The 25,993-nt window shown below is 44.8% G+C and overlaps 1 protein-coding gene across 6 annotated transcripts in view; it reads left to right on the forward strand.

The window, feature by feature from the left end:
* Nucleotides 1-25,993, forward strand: part of EYA1 (EYA transcriptional coactivator and phosphatase 1) — a 329,665-nt gene that overhangs the window by 70,350 nt on the left and 233,322 nt on the right. For 2 of the 6 annotated variants that reach the window (XM_033934039.1, XM_033934040.1), the window contains exons 5-7: nt 12,616-12,682; nt 13,405-13,550; nt 18,384-18,521. In XM_033934039.1, the coding sequence (XP_033789930.1) occupies nt 12,616-12,682; nt 13,405-13,550; nt 18,384-18,521 (351 nt within the window). The remainder of the gene's footprint in view (nt 1-12,615; nt 12,683-13,404; nt 13,551-18,383; nt 18,522-25,993) is intronic. The other 4 variants (XM_033934041.1, XM_033934043.1, XM_033934042.1 and 1 more) reach the window with 4 other exon arrangements.

The following is a 25,993-nucleotide window of genomic DNA, read 5'->3' on the forward strand; positions in this document are numbered from 1 at the left end:
ACCATCCTAGCATCACTAACTGACTACCTCCTCCAACTATTCTCCCAGGGAAACAGCGCACTGCTACTCTAGTTTGACCTCAGCAGTGCCTTCGACCTTGTAGACCATGACATCCTGCTTAGTTGCCTAGACTCTATAGGCATTTTGGGACAGGTACTAACTTGACTCACAGGCTTCCTAAAAAACCGCACCTACCAAGTCCACAATGAGGGAACCTTCTCCCATACTTGGTGCAACCCCTGTGGAATTCCTCAAGGCTCCCCCCATCCCCCTCCCTATTCAATATCTACATGGCATCGCTGGGACACATGTTACCAGACCAAAAGCTGAAATCCTATATTTATGCAGATGACATTACACTCGTCATCCCCATCTCCTCATTGTCACAAGAAACAGAACAACACATCTCATCAGTACTCACCATGGTCGAAAACTGGACCACTCGGTTCAAACTAAAACTAAATCCAGAAAAAAACAAATTCTTCCTTGCAAGCCCCAACCACAAATTAACGACCATCACCCTGCAACTTAACGGTCTAATTTATCCTATCAATTCCACCATCAAAATTCTAGGAGTCATCCTGGACCGCTGCCTGACCTTCGAAGACCACACCAATGCCCAGGTCAAAAAATATTTTTACACCCTCTGGAAACTCCGTACCATCAAACATTATTTCGACTTCCCCTCCTTCAAACTGCTGGTCCAATCCCTAATCTTAAGCACCCTTGATTACTGCAACATCATATATTTGTGCTCCTACAAGAAAACCATTAAACGTCTGAAACTCATTCAAAACACCCTTACTACAGAAAACTTCACTGGTTACCAATAGAAGCAAGAGTCATTTTCAAATTTGCCTGCCTCTGCTTCAAAACCTTAACCGGCTCGTCCCCGATATACCTGTCACACCACTTTGCGTTCCCAGGTACCTATCGCACATGCGATGCCTATCTGTTTACCTACCCATCCCCAAAGGGATGCACCTACAAAAGATTCCTTAACAAAACTTTCTCATTCCAAGCTGGCAGATGGACTGACTGCCTGACTACTCTCATCTCATCTGCTCCATCCTACTCATCCTTCAGGAAATCTCTCAAATCTTATCTCGTTGATAAATTTCTTTAGTGCCTGCTCTCAACTGCATGGTACATTCTCTGACATTGTATGCTCACTATATGTACAGTCTCTTACACTGTAAACTGCCCACAACTGCATTGTACTGTCTCTTGCATTGTAAACTGCTCTCAACTGCACTGTACTTTCTCGTGCATTGTATCTGTGCTGTATATGTACAGTCTCTTACACTGTAAACTGCCTACAACTGCATTGTACATTCTCTTGCATTGTATCTTTGCTGTATATGTACAGTCTCTTGCATTGTAAACCGCTCTGAACTGTTTGTGGTATTGCGGTATACAAAAATAAAGTTATTATTATTATTATTTCTTGTTCACACTACTCATTCTCTACCCAAATTCTACCCATGTGTGCACCCATAGTGAAAATGCATACCATACAAATGACATGCATACTTTTAAGCTGGCTGGTGTGTATGTATATGGAGAAATTAGGTTCTTACCTGCTAATTTACTTTCTTTTAGCTTCTCCAGACCAGTAGAGGTTAACTTTACGATTGGGTATATATCTAATCATGACCAGCAGGTGGAGACTGAAAACAAAACTTTGGGACAGTATATCCTAGCCCCTCCTCTCTATTTCCCTCAGTCTGCCGAATAGCCAAGCAGAACCAAGAACTGGAAACAACAGAGAGAAAAAACAATACTCCGAAAGGAGTAACCAATAACATACCCAAAAAATGCTGTTGGAAAATGCAGAGGAGAAATTCCCGAAGGAAGAAGGTCCCCACAGCTCGCCAGCTAAGCCAGCCGAGCCACAGCCGCTGTTCTTCAATTCTCCCCGGCCCTAGAAAAATACTAGAACCCGCAGCAAAAACCAAAAACTGCCCGCGCAACAGCCCCAACAACAACAACAACAGACAGGGTGGGGACCTCTACTGGTCTGGAGAAGCTAAAAGAAAGTAAATTAGCAGGTAAGAACCTAATTTCTCCTTCTTAGACCAGTAGAGGTTAACTTTACGATTGGGACGTACCAAAGCAGTCCCTCTCACGGGCGGGACCCCCGAAGGGCCGATACCAGAACACGCTCACCGAACACCGCGTCCCGACGCGCCTGAACATCTACCCGATAATGCCGAACAAATGAATGCAAGGAGGACCAAACCGCAGCCTTACAAATATCCACCGGAGGCACGAGCGACGACTCAGCCCAAGAAGCCGCCTGACCCCTAGTGGAATGAGCCTTGAGAAACTCCGGAACCGGCTTCTGACTCAGAAGATAAGCGGAAGCGATCGTCTCCTTGATCCAGCGCGCAATAGTAGCCTTAGAAGCGCCAGCCCCCCGACGAGGACCCGCCAGAAGCACAAAGAGATGATCGGAGCTCCGAAAATCCCGGGTCCGCTGCACATAAGCATGGAGGACCCGACCGACATCCAACTTGCGCAGCTGTCGTTGCTCAGAAGAACCCTCCCGACTACCCAAGACCGGGAGGACCACCGATTGATTGACATGAAAAGGAGAAACTACCTTCGGCAGAAAGGAAGGAACAGGCCGCAAAACAACCCGCTCCTTTGAAAACTCCAGGAAGGGAGCCCTACAAGAGAAAGCCTGTAGCTCCGACACCCGTCTAGCGGAAGTAATGGCCACCAAAAAGACCGACTTCAGCGTAAGGTCCTTCAACGAACAGCCATCCAACGGCTCGAAAGGAGGGCGCACTAGAACAGAGAGAACCAGATTGAGATCCCAAGAGGGAATCGAGGGCCTTATGGGAGGCCTGAGCAACTTGGCCGCCCTAAGAAAGCGAATCACATCAGGAATGGCTGACAAACGCTGACCTGTCACCAGCCCCCGAAAAGCCGACAGGGCCGCCAGATGAACCCGAAGAGAAGACCAGGCCAGGCCCCTATCCAGGCCATCCTGCAAAAACTCTAGAATGTTAGGCAGAGAAGCGCGAAAGGAGACCACTCCCCGCGCTCGGCACCATTCCTCAAACAGACGCCAAACCCGTACATAAGCCCGAGAGGTAGAAAGCCTCCGGGACCCCAAAAGTGTAGAGATCACCTTGTCGGAATATCCCTTCTTACTCAGGCGGCCCCTTTCAAGAGCCAAGCCGTAAGACAAAAGGGAGACGGGTCGAACATGGGAATGGGACCCTGCGTCAGAAGATCGCACTCGAGAGGCAGAGGAAGAGGATCCGCCACCAGATGCCTCACCAGATCCGCATACCACGGACGACGAGGCCAATCCGGAGCCACCAAGACCACCAGCCCCGGATGGCGAACAATGCGAAGCAGTACTCTGCCTACTAATGGCCAAGGAGGGAACACATACAACAGCCCCTCCGTTGGCCACGGTTGGACCAGAGCATCCAGACCCTCGGCCAGACCGTCCCTGCGACGACTGAAGAAGCGGGGGTACTTTGGCGTTGCCACTTGTAGCCATCAGATCCATCAGGGGCTGCCCCCAAGCACGCACTAGCAACTGAAACGCCTCGGCGCCGAGACACCACTCTCCCGGATCCAAGAAGTGACGACTGAGGAAGTCCGCCTGAACGTTTTCTACCCCGGCAATGTGAGAGGCCGAGAGGTCCAGAAGATGCGACTCCGCCCAAACCATGAGCCGAGCCGCCTCCTGCGCCACCAGAGTGCTCTTGGTGCCCCCCTGACGATTGACATAAGCCACTGCCGTGGCATTGTCCGACAGGACTCTGACCGACTTGCCCAACAAAAGGGAGTGGAAAGCCAACAGCGCCAGCCGGACCGCCCTGGTCTCCAACACGTTGATCGACCAGGAGGCCTCCTCCGTGGACCAGGTTCCCTGAGCAGAGTGACCCAGACACTGGGCCCCCCAACCCAGGAGACTCGCATCCGTAAGGAGCACCGTCCACTGCGGAAGATCCAGACCCACCCCCTGAACTAGGTGAGGGGTCCGGAGCCACCAACGCAGACTGCAGCGCGCCAAGCCTCGCAGGGGAACCGGAACATCCATCCCGTGCCTCTGGGGAGACCACCTCCGGAGCAGAGCATACTGAAGAGGACGCATGTGGGCCCGCGCCCACCTCACCACGTCCAGGGACGCCGCCATCGACCCCAGGACCTGGAGGAAATCTCGCGCCCGAGGACACCGGGACGCCAAAAGCAGGCGAATCTGAGACTGCAATTTGCTCACCCGGGCCTCTGGGAGGAAGACCTTCCCCAAGGAGGTGTCGAACAGCACCCCGAGGTACTCCAGACGCTGAGCCGGAACCAACCGACTCTTGGAAAGGTTGACCACCCAGCCCAGCGACCGGAGAAACTCCACCACCCGAGCCGTAACCCGGTAGCTTTCCTGCAACGACTTGGCCCGAATTAACCAGTCGTCCAGGTAGGGGTTGTACCAGAATGCCCTCCGACCGCAAGGCTGCCGCGACGACCACCATCACCTTGGTGAACGTCCGGGGAGCCGTGGCCAGCCCAAAGGGAAGCGCACAGAACTGATAGTGCCGACCCAAGATCGCAAAGCGCAGGAAACGCTGATGAGAGGTCCGAATAGGAACATGCAAGTAGGCCTCCGTCAGATCGAGAGAAGTGAGAAACTCCCCCGGCTGAACCGCCAGAATGACCGACCGCAGCGTTTCCATACGGAAAGAGGGAACCTTGAGAGCCCTGTTGACCCCTTTCAAATCGAGGATGGGCCGAAAAGTCCCCTCCTTCTTGGGCACCACAAAGTAAATGGAGTACCTGCCCGTGCCCCACTCCGGGGGGGGCACCGGAACTACTGCCCTGAGATCTAGCAAGCGCTGAAGGGTCTGGCGAAAAGCCTGCTTCTTCCCCGGAGTCTGACACGGAGAAGCGAGGAAAAAATCCGGCAGAGAGCGGGCGAACTCCAGGGCATAACCGTCCCGCACCACCTCCAGGACCCACTGATCGGACGTGATCTCGGCCCATTTGGGAAAAAAGTCGCGCAGCCGGGCCCCCACCGGAACCAAGGGGGGCGCCGGCAAGGCGTCATTGTGCAGGACGGGAAGCGGGGGAACCGGCGGAGGGGTTCCCTGCCCCCCGACGGGCCCCCCGAAAGGGCTGCATGCGCTGGAAGAACCGACCCCGGGAAAACCCCGGAGACTGGAAAGAAGCAGCCCCACGCCCAGGGCGATACTTGCGAAATTCCCGCAAACGCCCCCGGGCCGCACCCCCCCGAGACGCCGGGCGGGCACGGTCCTCCGGCAAACGGGGAACTTTCGAGTCCGACAGAGTCTGAATTAACTTATCCAAGTCCTCTCCAAATAAAAACGACCCCCGAAAGGGAAATTTAGTAAGCTTAGCTTTGGACGCAGCATCCGCCGCCCAAGCGCGCAGCCACAACACACGCCTTGCGGCCACGCCAAAAGCCATGGACTTAGCCGAGATCCGCACCAAGTCATACAGAGCATCCGAGAGGAATGAGGCAGCCATCTCAATCTTTGCTACCTCCTGATCCACCAGAGACCAGTCGTCAGACTCTCGATCCAAGACCCGCTCCGCCCACCGAAACACGGCGCGAGCGACCAGTCCCCCACAAATAGCCGCCTGGACCCCAAAAGCAGAGACTTGAAAATTTTGCTTAAGGATGTTCTCCAATTTGCGCTCCTCAGAGTCCCGCAAGGCAGAACCGCCCTCAACAGGCACGGTATGCCGCTTGGAAATAGCCGAGACCACCGCATCCACGACTGGCGAAGCTAACGTAGCCCGATCCCCTTCAGGAATGGGATACAGGCGAGCCATGCTGCGCGCCAGCCGAAACGGCGTCTCCGGCGTTTTCCACTGCTCAAGAATAATATCCCGAATATCCTGATGCATAGGAAAAGAGCGGGAAACGGAACGGATCCCTCGTAACAGAGGGTCCCCCACACGCGGAGTCTCCGGCGGCGCGTCCTCAAAACGCAAAGCCGAAGAAACCTGTTGAATAAGGTCAGGCAGCTCATCTCTCTGAAAAAGGCGCACCACGGACGCCTCGTCACTGGAGAACGGGAAACCCGACAACCCGCCGCCAGCTTCCGTCCCCTCCAGAGGGTCCTGGAATTCCTCAGAAGGGTCCAGGTCCTCCTCCATACCGACACGTTCCTCCGACCACAAATCCTCGTCCCACGACACCCGCGGACGCTTGGACAAGAGAGGCGGCGGAGGGGACGTCACGTCAGACGAGAGAGGCAAAGCCGCAGGGAGCGCGGAGGAAACCCCACCCCCCGAGACCCCCTGGGCGCAACCGGGACCCCCAGCCGCCTGAAAATAGGCTTTGCATAAAGAAAAGAAAAAATCAGGGGAAAAACCCCCCGAGGGTCCCAAGGGACTCCCTGCCACAGCAGGGGACCCAGCAGAAACCTGCCCCTGCTTAGACAAAACAGGGGGAAGGTCACCTGAGGTGGAAGACAAAATGGAGGGGCCAGACAGAGAAGATGGCGTCTTTCCCGCCAAAACAGCTCCCTCCACAGCCTGAAGCGGCTGAGAGACCTGAATAGTCTCAGCCGCTAAAACAGGCAAGCCGGCATCAGCTGTCAAAATATCAGCTGAGAGGGAATCCTCTAAAACCCGACCGTCGGCGGCTCGGGGAATCCCTCCGTGGGCGGACGGAGAAGACCGGGCTTCTCCACCGTTCCCTGCCGACTCGCGAGGCACCATCGGCGGGGAGCTCTGGGCGCCTGCAGCCGCTGCCGACGGAGCTCCTCCACCGCACCGGCCTGAACACCGCTTGCACAGGCCGGCCGCGAGTGCCTCGCGTCTGGAGCACAATGAGCACTTTTTCCCTTTAGAAGTGCTCATTGCTCCATACGCGACCTAGCTGTAAAAAAGTGCCGGTTAGTTGAAAAAATACAGTAAAATACAGTTTTCTTAAAGGGATACAACCCTCCAGACCAGCACTACCTCAGGATTTTTTTTTTTTTTTTTTTTTTTTTACAGAACAGACTCCACAGGCTCTCGAAGCAATATGCCTTGCTTGATTTAGGGGGCAAGGCTTACTGCTGAGGCTCCTCTAAAAAAATATGGGGAGGTGGAGGAAGTGGGGGGAGGGACCCCGCTCGTGACCCGCCGGGTTTGACACCCCCGAGGTCGGACGAACCCCCAAACAGAGTCCGTCCAAGCTCCGTCCGGCTAAAAACAGGGACAATAAACCTCTAAACAAATTCCAACAGCCCTACCAAGGGAGATGGGTACAGATCACTCAACACCTGCTGGAGACTGAAAGAAGACTGAGGGAAATAGAGAGGAGGGGCTAGGATATACTGTCCCAAAGTTTTGTTTTCAGTCTCCACCTGCTGGTCATGATTAGATATATACCCAATCGTAAAGTTAACCTCTACTGGTCTGGAGAGTGCTAAAGAAATAATATTTATCTATTTAGTTATATATATGGTATATAATTTTGTGTTTGTATATCTATCTATCTATCTATAATAATAAAACGCTAAGCGCACATGCGCACTCTCGCCGCGTGTTCCCTGAGATCTGATCTGTCGGGATGTGGCCAGCAAGAGTGCGCATGTGCGCTTACTATGTCACCAGGACTCGCGGAGTGGCGGCTGCTGGGAGGAGGGCTGTCGGCGAAGGGCAGACGCTGAAAAGGGCTCAGCACAGTGGAAGACGGACAAACTGAAATTGGAAGTTGGTTGGTTGTTTGGGGGGGGGCGATCGCCCCATCACACTCCCCATTCGCTGTGGCCTAGCAACTCCGACCACAACCTCCCCCCCTCAACCGCCTATGCCGGCTCTGGCTCCCGCTGCAGTGGAAGGAGGAAAAAGCCTATGACCCCCCCTCCCCCTCCCTCTCTTCACGGTTTGTCTACCGGCGCCTCTTCTTTGCTCTCCACTCACCTCTCCTCCGTTGACTCCGAGAGGGCCGTGGCGAGGGCGTGTGGAAGGAGGGTGGGGGGAGCGGCTGGTACGGTCAGCTGGGGAGGGAAGCACTTTAGTCCATGGGTGGCGAAGGGAGCGACGCTCCGTGGCTTGGCCGGGCAGGTTGGTTGGCATGCACGGGAGGGGTGGGGGAGGCCCGGGCAGGGGCTTCTGCTAATGGGGAGTTGAATGAGAGACGCGGACAGAGCAAACACTAAAGAGAATGAGCAGCAGACTCCCGTCAGGACCGGAAGTGACGTGTCATGCCTCCAGCCAGAGGCAGCATAGGCGGGCTGGGCCTTCTTTATTTTCTGCCCCTGCAGGCTCACAGGCGCGAGCGTAGTGTCCTGTGTTGTTTTGTGTTTTTTTGAGTGAAGGATGTTGCAAATAAGATCCAGGCTGTGCATGCCGAGCACCCGACTAACACGCAAGTGAGATTCCCCCCCCTCCTCACCCCCACTGTGCCTAGGAAGGAGTCATTTGTATTGTGTTTAGCGTCCTCCGTTATTTTGAAATGTCGGCGCTTAGGTCAATTTGCGTGCCTCATCCGAGTCTAAAAGCAAACTGCAGACATGACAGGTCCCAGAGGAAATCAGTGAGACCCCCCCCCCCCCCAAGCGCCTTGCAGCGCTAATACAAAGGGAGGGCCTGTTAATGCCTTTTATGCAGACAGGGGGGCAGTAAAAGGAAGGGAGGCGTACTGTTGGACAGGAGGAGCAGAAAAGAGGGGTTGATGGACTGGAGAAGAGGTGCTGATGGACAGGGGGGGGCAGAAAAAGGAAAGGAGGCATGGACAGGGGGGAGGTAAAACAAAGGTAGAAGGGCTGCTGCTGGATAAGGGGAGCAGTGAAGGGGTGGAGGTGGACACAGGGGAGGTAAAAGGAAGGGAGAATGGTGGACAGCCAAGGAAAAAGAAAGACAGAAAGCAAGCAAGCGGCTAAGGAGAGAGAGAGAAAGAAATAAAGACAGGCACACACACATATATTCTAGCACCCATTAATGTAACGGGCTATAAGACTAGTATATATATATATATATATATATATATATATATATATATATATATATATATGAAGGGCTGCTGAAAAGTCCTCAGACCAACCAAGAAGAGAATGATGTGGCACCATGAAGCTTACAAGTTATTCCACATTTTTCTTGACAATTTTCATTTGATTTCATATCATTGAAATGAAAAGTGTCATTAAAAGTGTGGAATGACTTGTAGGTTTCGTAGCTGCATATCATTCTCTTCTTCTTTGGGTTTTAGAACTTTTCAGCAGCCCCTCGTACACACACAAGGGGGTGCTGAAAAACTCTCAGCCCAACCAACCAACTTCCTGTATTCTGAGCATTGTTTTGTCATTACAGTGGTGCCTCGCATAAAGGACGCCTCGCATAGCGAACGCTGCACACAACGAACTTCATGTCATGATTCATACAACAAACTTCGTTTCACACAACGAAGTCACCCGAGCTTCCACGATCGCTGCCGATGTATTGCATCCTTCCGCGCAGGCACTGCAGGCAATCGTTAGTCACTGCGCTTAACGCGTTTCACATAACGAACTTTTCGCATAACAAACTTGCTCCTGGAACGAATTAAGTTCGTTGTGTGAGGCACCACTGTATAATAATAATAATAATTTATTTCTTATATACCGCTATACCTTGAAGTTCGAAGCGGTTTATAGCTGAAAAGAGTATTTTGATGTTGTTAAATGCCAATTTGCAGAAACAAAATTCTGATATTCAGAAGTTTTAAAAAAATACTTAAAACTCCATTATTTTTAGAAGCATTTCAAAAAAAAGGATATATTGTTTAATGCTGGTTTTAGGATAAATGAAGGGGAGAGTGTAGTGCTGTGGTTAAAGCTATAGTCTCAGCACCCTGGGGTTGTGGGTTCAAACCCCCGCTGCTCCTTGTGACCTTGGTCAAGTCAATTAATGCCCCCATTGCCTCAGGTACATTAGATAGATTGTGAGCCCACCAGGACAGACAGGGAAAAATGCTTGAGTACCTGAATAATCTCATATAAACTGTTCTGAGCTCTCCTGGGAGAATGGTATAGAAACTTGAATAAATGACTTTGAGGATCTGTGAAATCTTGCTTTTATGATGTAATTATTCATTTGTAATTCAAGATATTTGTATAAGTCTTGTATGTTTTATTTTATGCATGTTATACTATTGTAATACCGCTTAGGAATAGGCGGTTGATACATTTTTTAAATAAATAAATTATTTCAGATCATTTGATTGAACCATATCCACAGCATTCTTTTCTTGATTGGGCTGAGAACTTTTCAGCACTCCCACAAACTTTTTGCAAAAGCCACTGACTTATCCATTCACCAATAATATTTTCACAACTCCTAGCCGTTATCCCTCTCTTCTGTATTAGTCAGTCAATGAGACGGAGGATTTGGGATCTTATAAACCTCCCCCCCCCAACATTTATGTTATTGCTAGTGATTGTTCTCCCCCCTCCCTTTCTCCCTTAACCAGCCCAGTGATTAATCCACCTTCAACCTTCTACCTTCTCCACAAGTATTCTATATGGGGAATATATGCCATTGATTCCCTTATAACCTAAAGAACTCTTCAATCTTATAACATTCAGAATATTACTTTGCACTTTAGGTAGAGGGGATTGGAAATAACTTTCTCATACAAAAAAAATCAACATTTTTTTTCCATTTTTGGAAGGCTGTAGCTTCTTGGAACCTTCCCTTCCTACACTGGCTGGCATTTTATAAAAAGTCATTTACACATGTATGTTGCCACATGCATAAATGACGAAAATACTGACATTTGCATGCATCGCTCACACCTACAACTATGCACCACTTTATAAATTACCCATTCTGCCTGGAGTGTTCTGAAAAAGGCATTTTATAAAATCAGGAGGAGTGTGTGGCACAGTGGTTAAAGCTACAGCCTCGGCACCCTGGGGTTGTGGGTTCAAACCCCCACTGGTCCTTATGACCCTGGGCAAGTCACTTAATCCCCCCCCCCCCATTACCCCAGATACTTTAGATAGATTGTGGGACAGACAGGGAAAAATGCCTACCTGAATAAATTCATGTAAACCGTTCTGAGCTCCTTTGGGAGACCAGTATAGAAAATTGAATAAATATATAATTAAGAATATTTTGCATGCAAGATACGGTCAACAAATGGTCTTTTCTGGCAACAATTTTATATATTAAAAAAAAAAAAAATATTGTGCATGTTTTCTATTTTATTTTCATGTTATATTAAAACCATTAATAGCTCCTTTCTTCAGGGGTTTTTCGTGAAGAAGTGAACAGGCATGTTAATTTTGCTGTGTCTGCCTAGCCATCCCTTTCTACGCTCTTTATCAATGTACCTAATTATTATGTGGGCATTCTGTACTTCCTCAGCTTGTTTATCCACTTACTTCAGTCAGCAATTAAACAATCTGTATGGTTTTCCCTTTTCCTTTATGATTCAATTTTTGTTAGATAATATTAGTGGGCAAAACCCTCCTGAAAATTCCTTCTATTTTCCACTCTTTGAATTAAAACAAGATGATGCCGTGTTACAGGAATTTTATGGATGTTTGGGAGCCATTGGCTAAATTTTGTAAGGAATGATAACTGATTTTATTTCATTGACCTGTAAACATACACATCCAGGGTGGGTGCGGGTGGGGGTGGGGAGGGGGAAGGGAGTTGCATTGGAATTTGATTCAGCGAATTTATGGATAGTTTCTTGAAGGTTTTATTTTATTTGAATATTAGGTGGGAGGGTGGGGGAAAATATAATTGTACATTAATGTCTGAAAGTTTATTGTGCTTTTCTTGTAATATTATATGTATATGAATTACTTGTTGCACAATTGTAGTTTGAAAATTCAATAAAGATATACAAAAAAAAAAAAAGATGATGTCGTGTTACCCTCTTCAATATTTCAAAGAAGCAACAAAAGATAAAGTATAAAAATTACACAAACAACTGAACCTTAGGCTCAGGAATGAGTTTCAGAAGCCAAAAGAGGTGGTTATAATAAAAGCATTGCTCTCATTTTATTCCAAAAAGTAAAAATATTGGGAGAAAAAAAGCATGATTTTTAATTAGACACAACGAGTAATTGATGTTGTCAAGAAACAGGCTGAATATTTTGTTTAGAGCAACTGGATTAAAGCAGAGGTCCCCTTGTCCAAATATAATATTTCATGGACTATTCTGATCAGTATAAATGCATTTTTGGAATCTTTTGACAATTGCAAGATAAAACTACCACCCGAGAAAGCAGAAAGTTGTTTTGAGAGGGGGTGGGGTGATCTCTTCTGTGATCCCCGTGAATGTAATGATTACAGGAGGTGTCAACATGCCACATACTTATTTACTAAAACCAAAGACATGTCTGACAAGTAACAGGAGCTGCTGCTTGAAATAAATAATCATTGCTTCAGAAGGGACTTGCTGCACAGCCTTATTCTAAGTGGTATTTGTAACCCCTCAAAAATTAGTTTTCACTGTCAACTTTGTTAGTTTTCACTTTTCTTCCTTGATCTGCTAAGCCAATCCCAGATACTACAGGCTGCCACCGTCTCTGTATGTACTTACAAGATTGCCTTTAGAATTTATATTTTTGGTCGAACATTTTTAAATTCTGGTTTTTTAAATTGTGTGTGGGTTTTTTTTTTCTTTTTGCCTCTGTGCAGTGATTGGAGGAAGTGGCTTCAGCCCAAGGCAAATTCACCAGTTCTCAGCTCAGATTTATCCTTCCAAGTAAGGATTTCTTTATTTTGTTTGATAATTTTAATTATGTTAACAATCTTTCAATTTATTGGAGATTGTAATAAGGATAATAATACCAAAACCCATCTCTGGTAAGAAATAACAATTGGAATACTCCCAGATCAGAATTCGAAAGAAGTGACTTGCATGCTACATATTTTGGACTTTTTTCAAGCATCAGGATATTTCAGATAAGTATTGTTTTTTAACATTATCTTTTGGAAAGTTTTCCTCTGACGTATGAGAGTACAATAACCAGCTGATGGATTGTTTTTGTATTTTTGACAAACTGAGAAGTTTTTTTTGTATGTTTTTTTAGACTGGTGATGGTAATTTTTCCTGGTGAATCCAAGTTTATTGGTCGTTTTGCTTTACTCGACTTCCTTTTAAATTCTGATTTGGGATTATTCCAATGTTATTTCGTAATAAAAATGTTTTTTGGTATTGCTATTAGTGATTGTTCCAGCTTATCCTCATCTTATTGTTGCTCAAGATTGTAAGGCCCATTTGTTCCAACAAAATCTGAAATATTGTTCATTCTTAACAAAGTCTGTGATATTCTGAACATGTAAGCATTTTTAGGTTCTCACCCCTTACTCCTTGCTAATGATTAAGTAGTAAAAATGTATTAAGACATTTTAAGCGGACAGTAGTAATTATATGCTTCACTTTAATAAATTTCCTTTCTTGTTTTTGTCTTGCTGGGCAAACAGCAGATCCTACCCACATATTCTCCCTACCCCTGCCTCGCAAACTATGGCTGCATACGGGCAGACACAATTTACCACAGGAATGCAACAAACTGCAGCGTATGCCACATATCCTCAGCCAGGCCAGCCTTATGCAATCCCCCCCTATGGTAAGTACAGGCCACATTTGCACACTTATTGCTCAGGCTAGTTCATGTGTGAATGTTCACAGTAAAACGGTGGCTCTCACACCTATTTCTCGGGGGGCCTCCACATGGGCCTAGGTTTTAGGATAACCAAAACTAGGCACATTTATGTGCTTTTTAAAAGTAAAAGAATCAGTTCTGGAAATGATGGCCACATTTGGGTGCCGAAAAAGATGCAAGCTAAATATGCCATCTTACAGTATAAATGGCACTCAAACGTTGGGCACTGTTTATAGCAGTGTCTCGCAAACCTTTTTAAGTCCTGGCACACTAAACTCAGATCCGTGTCTGCAGGACTTGTGGGCATGTGCAGACATTGATGGAGGCCCTCCATGCGGGGTCCTGAACTTCCTAACTCTGAAATTCCTATGCCAGGGGGGGGAGGGTTCAGAGAGAAAGAGAGGCACTGGTGAGGAGGAGAGGCACCAGTGCCAGCTGACTGTCTACAGGACATGCGTCTCGCAGCACACCCAGAATCTCGCCACGGCACACAGTTTGCTATACACTGACTTATAGAATAGCGCTTAGTGCCGGAATCCACACCCAGTTTTGAGCATGAGGATTTTCAGTAACTGAACCTTGGTGTAAATCTTTGTGCCTGAATTAGGTGCAGATTCCCTGAATTCTGTAACACTGCGTGCAAATCCTAGAAATGCCCCTGACCTGCCTATGCGCCTCCCAAAGCTGTGCCTCTTTATCAGATCCACGTGGAAAAATTACAGGAATGAAAAAAGTGGAAAATCACTGGATTAAGTGGTATAGCCCTCGATGGAAACTGCCCCAACTTTGTTGGTTGGGCTGAGAACTCTTTAGCGGCCCTTCGTACAAGCTGAAACACGTGCATAAATTATAATCTTCTAAAATCTACATGTGTAACTATGCCCCCTACCCACTTTCCATCTAGATATGCCCTCTTTCATGCTATGCATCACTGTCTTTACAATAGCACTTAATATATATTTTGGCATTTATGCGTGTATGCTAGTATTCTAATCATTTGCATGCATAATTGGTGTATAATATTGGTGCCCACTTTGTTGAATTCCCCCTTATTGTGCAAATCAGCATAAGCTAATTGTTAGCAAACAAGTATGGTAACTGTTACCATGCTTATTGAGTATACACTGTCACTTGCAGAGTTAGCACAAGTGAACTTACTGCTTCCTCAAAGGAGACCTTCAAGGGACAATTCTGTAACAAGTCCCCAAAATGTAGGTGCCAAGTTTCCTCAGGCTACAAGCCTATTCTATAAGAACACTTATGTGTGTAGACATGAATATTTACCCTAGATTTTTGACAGGCATAAATGGGCATGCCTAAATGCAGAAGAAATGTACATAGGAACAATATTCTGTAAGTAGCCCACATGTGTGTTCTCAGACACACCCATGCCCCCCTTATGGATTTATTGCATTTACATGATAAGCCTTTTGAATATGTAAATACAGAATAGAGGTTAGGCACCTTACTGCCATTTATGTTCATAAGTGTACACTTAGCAGCATGAAAGGCAATACTCTATACATTTAAGTGTGCAAATGGTGCCTGACCTGTTATAGAATGAGGAGATAAGTGCATCCACACTATTTGTGAGTAACTTAATATGCAGTAAAGAACTCTTCATGCAGTAACTGCAGATGACAGATTCCGTACAAACGTAAGGAAGTTCTTCTTCACCCAGACAGTGGTAGAAAACTGGAACGCTCTTCCGGAGGCTGTTATAGGGGAAAACACCCTCCAGGGATTCAAGACAAAGTTAGACAAGTTCCTGCTGAACCAGAACGTACGCAGGTAAGGCTAGTCTCAGTTAGGGCACCGGTTTTTGACCTAAAGGCCGCCGCGGGAGCGGACTGCTGGGCACGATGGACCACTGGTCTGACCCAGCAGCGGCAATTCTTATGTTCTTATGTCATACTCCAATACTTATTGCGCCTTTACACTTTGCCCACTTAATTCTATATATAGTGCTCAAAATTGTGCACACCAATTGAGTGCACACTCAAACTGTAAATGCTTAACAAGCTAATTAGTGTCAATAATTGGACACTAACAATTATTGGTGCTAATTAGCAATAACTGGAATTATACATAAGAACATAAGAATAGCCTTACTAGGTCAGACCAATGGTCCATCAAGCCCAGTAGCCCGTTCTCACAGTGGCCAATCCAGGTCTCTAGTACCTGACCAAAACCCAAGGAGTAGCAATTTTCCATGCTACCGATCCAGGGTAAGCAGTGGCTTCCCCCAAGTCTGTCTCAATAACAGACTATGGACTTTTCCTCCAGGAACTTGTCCAAACCTTTCTTAAAACCAGCTACGCTATCCACTCTTTCTAGCATTTGCACACAGTGTTATAGAATCTGTGGGATTTGTGCCTAATTTAGGCATGGGGTTTTATACCAGGATTTACTCAAAATTGGGTGTGGATCCTGGTGCTAAGCTCTGTTCTGTGAACAGTGCCCTACATTGGGTGCTGTTTATAGAATAGTGCTTAGCGTGCATTTTTTTTTTTTTTTTTGGTGCCTACAGAATTAAGTTCTTTGTATGTTACTTGTAATTGTTATTCTTTTTTTATCTTTATTAATTTTCAAATATTAACAGTGCATTGCAAAAAATGTTTTAAACATAAACGAATCAGGAAAAGCACTTTAAATATACAAACATTCTGAAACAATCATTTTCTCCCCCCTTCCTTCCATTCATCCATAAAAGTATAACCAACATATAGAATTTCAATAAACTAAATCCAAGAAATAATGATGCCTTCCCACCTCCCTCTTCCCACCCTGGATGTGTAAGGAATTACCTAAAATGAAAAAGATACATGACAACTAATGTGATTCAACAAATGATGTCAATGGGCTCCACATCCTTCTAAATGCATTACTATATCCCAAAAATTCAGCGTTCATTCTTTCATATTTGTAACTGCAACATAAGTTTGCCCACCAAAAAGTATAATTAAGTCTATCATAACTCTTCCAACTGCATGTAATCATCTGCATTGCTATTCCTGTCATTAAGAAAAGCCGGCTTTTATAACGATCCAAAATATGGTAACTGCAAACATTTCAAAGCAAAAACAATATACAAATGAACTGCAGCTCAAAGTCAAAAGACAAAAGATAAAAACGAAGGAAAAAGTTCAGATGTGATGTACAAGGTGTAAAAACTGAACTTTATTAAAAAGGTTTACGGTAGCATGAGTAAAAATAAATAAATATATAGAAATGATTCTCAGGTGTGAGTGCACAGAACCCAACATGGTCTGTGTTTCGGAAAACACTCCTTCCTCAGGGGTCCAAAATATCCAAATGCATAGACTCATAGAAACAGACAAAACAAGTGAAGCCTTGAGGCGCATAAAATCTCCTATGCAGCAGCAGTGCAAACAACTTACGGCCAGCGAAAACGAAACTGTCCTGCTGCATAGGAGATTTTACATGCCTCGAGGCTTCACTTGTTTTGTCTGGTTCTATGAGTCTTTGCATTTGGACCGTGTCGGATCCTGTGCACTCACACCTGAGAACCATTTCTATATTTTTATTTTTACTCAGTTTTGAATGCTACAGTGAACCTTTTTAATAAAGTTCAGTTTTCACACCTTGTACATCGCATCTGCAACTGCAAACATTTATCACACTTTAGTAGACAGACCTCTAAATGTTAAATAATGATCCACAAGAAGAGACAAAGGACCTGATTCTGGACATGGAGACTGACGCAATAGGCACCTTCAAAACAGTGGCCTACTGTATGTCAATCATCGGTAAGCACCGTGTTCAGAATCGCATCTATTTTTTGTACAGTGTTTTACAGGCCTACATTTAAGGCATCTGACTCCCTCCTACAGAAACACACCTACAGGCGTCAAAGGCCACTTCCAGCATAAGCCATGACTATGCCAGCCTTAGGCATCTGTAGGCGTGCATAGGCACTTCCATAAGCATGAGTCATATGCCTACATTGTAGGCTTTGTTCACCGCATTGATTTTATTTTTTTTTTTTAAGTGTATTCTGATTGGTCCGTTAGATGGCAGTAGGATGCCTACCACCACCTACAATCAGGCCCAAACTGTTCAGTGCATCTGACCTGTAGTGGTCACTATAACATGTTACTTATACTCTTGACACTTCTTTTCCTTGTATATGAAATACAGTCCATAATAATTGATCTGGAACATTCTGCAGAGTGGATTATTAAACAGCATGCATTATGTTGTTTAGAATCCCTAAAGCTCCTATTTCCACCCGCTATTTTCAAGGCACTTAAAATTCATAACATAACATAACATAACATAAAAAGCCAATTGTATACCACTATACCTTTCGGTTCAAAGTGGTTCACAAAAATAAAAAAGTTATACAAGCATAACAGATTATAAATTCATTTATGAAATTTATTAAACAAGTGGGTTTTCAGTATCTTTCTAAAAACCTGGTAAAAGTCCAAATCTTGTAATAGCTTACTGAAATTCTTATCCCATAATGCCACCTGGTAAGCCACAATTCTTTGAAAAAAACCCCAAAACTCTTGTAAACACAACCTTTTACTGAAGGAAATGTAAATATACTAAACTTGCGTAATGGTAATTTCCTATCAGTAAATTTGAAATGATCAATAAAATAATTTCAAATTCAAAGACACTACAGACTGTACAATTAACCAGAATTCATTTGATGGCATAAATCAAAGTCTAGCACATTCTGCTAGGATGCGTTTATCTCTCATATGATTTGCTGTCTGTCAGTGCTTGTACATAAACAAACAGATCTGATATCAGTAACTGGTTTAGGTGCATTGTGGGCAGGCATCAAGACAGAAGGTGGATTATCACAGTCGCAGTCTCCTGGACAGACGGGATTTCTAAGCTATGGTACGAGTTTTAGCACGCCTCAGCCAGGACAAGCTCCATACAGCTACCAAATGCAAGGTCTGTAACCAGTAATTGCATGCTTTCTTTCCAAATAATGTCATATTACTGCTAAAATATATTTCACTAAATGCAAGCCTAGACTGAGTATTCTGGAAAGTATTTTTGTGTGTGAAGAATTACTTTGGGCGAGTTAGCTACTGGAAGCTTTCCCTCAGTTGGCAGTAATATTTGAAACACCTTAAATCTGGTAACGGCACCGTTTGGGTTTCTGCCTCATCTTTTGCCACTCTCATGCCACTAGCACTTTGTCAGCTGGTCCATTTATAGGGTTAAGGCAGTGTATCCCAAACTGTGTTCTGCTGCACACTAGTATGTCCTCTGAGATTTCAGGTGTGCCGCAGCACACTGGGGAGAAAGAGAGGCGCTGGCTGACTGCCAACAGGATGTGCGTCTTTAAGCGAGAGGCACGTCCTGTAGACAATCAGCCAGCACCAGCGCCTCCTTCTCTCTGGCCCTCTTCCCTGCTGGCACCCCCCATGGGCGTCTCAGGGCCCGTCTGCAGAGCCTTCATGCATGCGCGGACATCGATGTGATGATGTCGCGCATGGGCGTGAAATCACCACGGCGACATCTGCACACTTCCGGATGCCTCAAGCTGCTGCCACTACATTTAACGTGCCATGGCTCGAGAAAGTTTGCGGGACACTGGGTTAAGGATTTGCTTGCAGAATTGTATTGCTTTCAAAACACAATCGTCCCAACTGAAGAATAAATAAGAAAAGTATGTATTTGGGAGAGATATAGTCTAATAAGCCCCCACATTCACGACAGAAGGAGATTAAGCAATGACTGTTGGCATTTGGATTTATTTCAGCTTTTCGTAGTTCTGAGAGGTTCTTTTTCTAGCCCAGAGAGGCTGCCCTTCTTTAAGTTCCTCGTCATAATTTCTTTAGATGGTCTGATAAGGTTTTAATTATGCTCTCAAACAGAACAGCATTGATGGATTCACAAAAGGAGACCACACTTGTGCTTGGCAGCTTTCAGTGTCTATTGATTCAGTTTCTTGCCCATACACCAGGGAGACCTTTTTACCTTTGAACTGTAGGCTGTAGAACTGCATTGCCGCAGAGGTGACCATCTGACACATATTCCCTTAAGTGCAGACATTCTAGTTGATCTGCCTCCCAGCTGGCAGCAGAGAAGAGCATGAGACCCTATGTTTACTTTTAGCAAGGGGCTGATTAAGGGTTCTTTAGCCTCAGAAAAAAAAATGTCCATGGCTATTTTCATGGTTTCTTTGTATTCCCAGTAGCTTTGCCCAAATTTAAATTTGCTAGCCGTCTAAAATCCTTGCTAGGCAAAATCAAATGGTCTAAATGATTATGAAAACAATGGTTTTATCATGTGTGATAAAAAATTTACTGTTTCAAAGAAAGATATGTTTGGATTCTAGAAAGAGGTTCTTGCCTTTGGCTGTGGTGAATAATATTTGATATGTTCTTCATGTGTGTTTTCTTGTAGGGGTCACTTTTAGAAGCAGTTTTGTTTTAATTGTGGTCAAAATGGTATCTTGCACTGTGTCTGAGTATTTCTCATTTTGTATTTGTACAAAATTCTGTAGATAAAGTCTAAAGGTTTGCTTTTTGCCTTGCTTGTCATTTTTAACTTCAGCAGTAACAACTGTATGTTGCGTTTCTCTTTATAAGATTATCGCTTTTGTCATGAGGTAGATTTCTGTTGACTTTCACAGTGTTAAGTACACTTTGGGAATGATTCAAACCTCTGAGGACTATACCTATCATCCAGCCCACAGAGAGTGGTTTTACATAGCAAGAAAAGTAGAATTGTAAGAGACAGAGAATTATGGGGAATACTTATGATCATTTCCTTGGTATCTGCGTGATACGAGAGTGCATGGGAAAAAATGCTTCAGAGTTTTGTTTTCCCATTTAGGTTTTCTATCAGTTTATTTTCCATGTTCATAGTATTCATAAACTTTTGCAATATGGCTATATTTGCAGAGAGCACAAAGTAATAACATTTCAGCATGTATTAAAAAGGCACAATTCAACCGCATGTTGATACTATATAGCTAGCAGAGAATGCCAAGCAATAATTTCACTGTCACGGTAACTGAGAAACAGATTTTAACTACTGGCAAAAGGACTATTTTCTGATTGCCTTTGTGTGCATATTATCCTGTTGAAAGTTTCTTGTTTTTTTTCTTCAGGGATACATTGCATTATCCTAGTATTAATGATGATTTACAAAATCCTGTTATTTCTGTTGTTTTGCTTTTTTCTCCTACTGTGCCAGAACATAGGGCCTCCCTTTTAGCTTCTTGATATAACCTTTGCCTTACAATTACAAGTTTTGATGTGCTAGTCAGCGGGCTGTATGCAGTAAGGGACAGCACCTCGGAAAGAGGGTAGTAGAGAAAAGGATGCAACTATTGTACCAAAATGTTTCAGCTCTCGTTTGTGCAGCATTTATACTTTGTGTACAGAATTATAACTTTACATCTTAGTTGTAATTAAAGAAAAACAATCCTTAGTTCTATATCAGAGTTGCACAAGTTCAATTCTTGAGAGCTGCAACAGGTCAGGTTTTCAGGCTATCCCTAATGGAATGTGCAAGGGAGAGATTTGCATGCACGCTAGCTCCATTAAATGCAAATATGTTTCATGTCATACTTATTAGGGACAGCCTGAAAACCTGACCTGTTTGTGGCCCCTGAGGAATAAACATGTACATCCAGGTTCTTTATTGAGTGACTAGTCTTATAGCCCGTTACATTAACGGGTGCTAGAATATATGTGTGTGTCTGTCTTTATTTCTTTCTCTCTCTCTCTCTCTCCTTCTTCTCCTCTCCTTCTGTATTTCTGTCTTTCTTTCTGTCTTTCTTTTTCCTCGGCTGTCCACCCATTCTCCCTTCCTTTTACTTTCCCTGTGTCCATCACCACCCCTTCACTGATCCCCTTATCCAGCAGCAGCCCTTCTCCCTTTTTTTAATCTCTCCCCTGTCCAGCAGCACCTCTTTCCTGCTCCCCCATCCAGCAGTAGGCCTACCTTCCTTTTTCTACCCCCCCGTCTCTTCCCCTGTCCAGCAGCACCCCTTACCTCGCGTCTGCCCTCCGCTGACAGCCGCCTCAAGCCGCTGAGGCCTGCTGCCGCCGACAGCCGCTGCGGCCTGCAGATACCGACAGCTGCCGCAGCAGACAGCCTCCGCGCCGCCTGACGCTGACATCCGCCTTGGGAGAGAGAGATGCGTGGAAGCGCGCATGCGCACTCCTACCTGCGGGGACCTACAGCGCACGGAAAACGGGAGCACGCAGGTCAGAGTGCACATGCGTGGCTTAGGTTTTTATTATATTAGATGAGGTTGGACTTGTGTGTCTCTGTGCAATGTGTATGTGTGTTCTTGTATCTAACATTTTCAAAAATCTATGATAAAATTAACACAGACTTGTGACATTTTGGTTCATATTTTCTTTCCAGTATATAGTTAAAAAAAGGTTACACTTAGCCGATGAGCATAAGCTGGTCTGTTATTACCATTTGTTGAAATTATACTGCAAGTCAGAGATATTATAGTAATATCAAACCAGGCAAGCATGCTAGGCTTTTTTGGGAGCAAATTAAACAATAATAACAGATTTATCCACAAAAGCCCATGTTAAAACATTTTTAGTTATTACTACTACTTTTTAAATGTTAGGCAGGAAAGCCAAGCAGTTACAAAGAGTCCTCCAGAGGTTGCTTTTTCTTTTTTTTTTTTTAACAAGGCAGTAAAAGCAAGCTGGAGGAAAGCCTTGGGTTTAAAGAGCCCATCTGGCTTTCATGGGCTGTTCCCTGGAGAACTCCGTTCGCTTCTGCCACATAGATTGTGCCCCGATGAAAGACATAGCCCATGGCAAGAAGGCTGAGCAAGGAAAGCAAATGGACTTCTGTAGAAAATCTACAAGGGAAGGCAACGTTTTGCACAAAGTGAAAGAGTTTGACACATGGGAGCTGCCCACCAGTCCCAGCAGGTTCCAGCATTCTTCATGTGCTAATGGCAAGTCTCAGCTTTTATGTGGGACCTTGTTTTTTGCTGACTGGACCTTTTGACCTGCAAGTTACAGCTTTTGTCATGTTTGAAGTTCTCTCACTAACCAATTTGTTATTGCAGTATAGAAACTCTAAAACTTCTTTCTGCTTTATATCAAAACCTCATGGGTTGGGGTTTTTTTTAAGTTTAACTGGAGAATAATCTGTTCAATTGCCCAGATAAGTGTAATGAATTGAAATTAGAAAGTTTTTTTATTTTGCAAAACTAAAATCATTGGCCACACACCAACATTCACAGGACTGTTTCGAGTTTGTTACGGTCCCAAAGACATCCCTGGGAGATGGGGGTGACCACAAGATGAAAAGATTTTTTTAAAAATATTTAAACTGGATATAATTACTTTTTTGTTTTTCTTTTGTAAATTATTTTCCAGTTCATTTTTGCCACAGGAGATAATAATATAGCATGACTGAAAAAGACCCGCTCACATTGAAATACAATTGTTGTCTCTCAAAATATTTTTTAAACATTCTTTTTTAATTTATTTTCTATTGCCTTTATAAATTTGATACAACAAGAAAGTATTAAAATAAAATTAAGGGGCCCTTTTACTGAAGAGTGGTGTGCACAAAATACATAGAAACAGGCTACTACACACCTGCTCTTAGGGTTGCAATAGTTTGCCTTTTACTGCATGGTAAACCACACATTGCCAAATTTTTCAGTCAAGGGGTGTGGCATGAGTAAAGAGTACTGGCGCTTCTGCATTTGAGCAGTCCTCTAGCCATATAACTGTTATATCCCTCCTGAGAAGAACAAGTGGTTCCACAATTTTTTTGTGGAACTGCTGAAGCAGAGAGTTGCACATGAACACCCGCTCAGCTGTAAAAGAACAGTAGGAGCAGTCAGGGACTGATAAGCAGCTATGATGGTCCCAGCTATGATGGTCCCTCTGCTTAATATCATTATTAGAGCACTTAGGTTGTGGGTCTGAGCACTTATCACTATAATTTATGTATTTTTAATTGTTTATGTGAGGAAAATGGCTATGAGATCAAGCATTGAATAAGTGTATCCTGTGTTGGTTGAGCATTTAAGCATTATCACGAGAAAGTTTATTAGTTGTGCTCCAAGATTTATTAAGAAGATGAGTAAAGAGTAGTCATAGAAGCATTAGAAAATGATAAGTGTAACACATTAGCCCCTGAATTCTATAAAAGCGCTAAAAATTGAACATGCAAATTTAGGCACGTACCCTGTTTGTCCATGCAGTTTAATTTAATAACATCCAATTAGCTCCAATAATTGGATTCTTAACAACTAATTATTGGTGCTAATTTGTTTTCCTGTGCAAACAACATGCATTTCCTTATGGATGGATTAAGCACCCCAACTCGTGAGTTGCTTGCAGAAGACATCAGTCATTTTCTTCTCTCTGACTCCTGGTCTTTCCAAGCAATGCCACCTCTCCTAGGGTTACCAGACATCTGGATTTCCCTGACGGCTTTTCAAAACTCCAGGCTTGTACACGATGCAGGCAAATTTTATTGTGACAAATAAATCATATCTAAAAACCTTTTACCAAGTGAGGGACCCAATAAAATTTGCCTGCATCGTGTACAAGCCTGCAGTTTTGGTTTGTTTGCTTCTGGTTGGTTTTTCACTGCAGACGAAGTTGGACCCCTTGTCTTTGGTTTTGTGGCTTTTCAAAACTCGGCACTTAGACCTAGATTCACTAAGCCCACTGATCCTACCCGATCCATGGGCGATCCATGGTAGACCGACTGATTCTCAATGCGTCCTCATGGAAATGGGAGTGATCAGAGGCATGCCCCCCACCAACCACATGGATCACTACAAAGCGATCCCGACGCATGCACAAACCATCTTCTTTGCCTGTAGATGGTCTGTGCATGCTTACAGAGCTGGAAACTTTTTTTAGTTGTTTTTTTTTTTACTTTGCGAGCCCGTGGTTTTAAACCGTTTTAAACCCGCGGGTTAAAACCATGGGCTCGCACTGCAGGGAAGGACGAGCAGGAGAATAGGGACAGAAAGCGGTGTGGCAGAGAGCAGGAGAATCGCGGCAGAGAGCAGGACAGCAGAGATCAGGAGAATCGGGGCAAAGAGCAGGAATTGCAGTTTACTGAAGTCGGCAGAGAGCAGGAGAGTCGGGGCAGAGAGCAGGGCAGTCAGAAAGGACGTGAGCAACTGGTCCCCAGCAGTCGCTTCTTTGTTGATCGGCCAGCCCAGTTGGTGTTCCTGAATGATTTTGGTTAGTGAATTGCTGCCTTCCTACTTTGCATGCTGTTTTCTCTCATTTGCATCAGATCAGAGGTGATCGGCACAGAGGTTAGTGAAAATTAGTTGGAAAATTGGGTCGTACACGATTGAAAACACGATCGGTGGGCTTAGTGAATCTAGCTCTTTGGGTTTTGAAAAGCCTCCTCAAATCCTGGGACAGTCTGCCTTAGAGAAGGGTTAGATGTCGAAGGCCACACTTTTAAAGGTTGGCCTGCATAACACTTGGAATCTCAGGGTCAGGACCCCTGGGAGCGGTGCTCACCTCTGCGGAGTCAGGCGCTTGAGTACAAGTTGATTTGATCTTGCGACTGCCCAGGAAGCTTGCATCCCCTATCCCACCCCCAAAGAATCATGTGGAAGAATGAGAGGTTAATGGTTTCAGGTTTTTAGAACCTGAATATTTCCATCTGCAGTGAGAAGCTGATGCAGGCAAAGTACATAGCAGATCTTTCAGTACAACTCATTACTGTCTATGGAAAAATCAGGGTGGATCTGATTTTAGCAAAACTAAGGGTCTCTGAGGTTATCCCAAGGGTTCCCCACCTCAAAATCCTATTTTAAGTAATTTTGTTTTTTTAGTTTCATTTTCTGGCACCGAAATGCTGTTGCTACAGCCATCTTGGATTTCCTGATTTTATTTTAAAGCCTCCTTCTGCCTCAAATTGCTTCGATTTTGGCGAGAATCAAATATTATGGACTCCTCAGGTGGTTTTGACCCCATATCATGTCAGTTTTGTGATGGATGGTCAACTGAGGAGCATTCTTGTCCCACACACTGCAGGGCACTTGAGGGGGCAGAGCCATGGGCTTAGCCCCCTCTGGTCACTCCATGAGTCAGGAGGGGCAGAAAGCATGAGATCTGTTAGAGCCTCTAAACCATGATGCAGCATTGCAAGCAAAATGCATTTGCCCAGATGCACTTGAACCTGAAAGGAGACATGTGGTAGACTGACAGAGGTCCACTGAAAAGTTCAAGGGAGATGGTTTATGGGATTCCTAAGAAATAATCCACAAATATGAGAAAATCCCACAGTAGAGTATTTCAGGAGAACATGGAGGATAAAGGATCTCAGAAACCTACTTGAGTAAGGATATTTAATCCGATACCAAATTTTTAATGGTTCACAGTTTCCATCACTGATCAATATAACCTCCACTACCTTTTGTGTTTAGCTTA

Source organism: Geotrypetes seraphini, chromosome 2, assembly GCF_902459505.1.
Source record: "Geotrypetes seraphini chromosome 2, aGeoSer1.1, whole genome shotgun sequence".
NCBI lineage: Eukaryota > Metazoa > Chordata > Amphibia > Gymnophiona > Dermophiidae > Geotrypetes > Geotrypetes seraphini.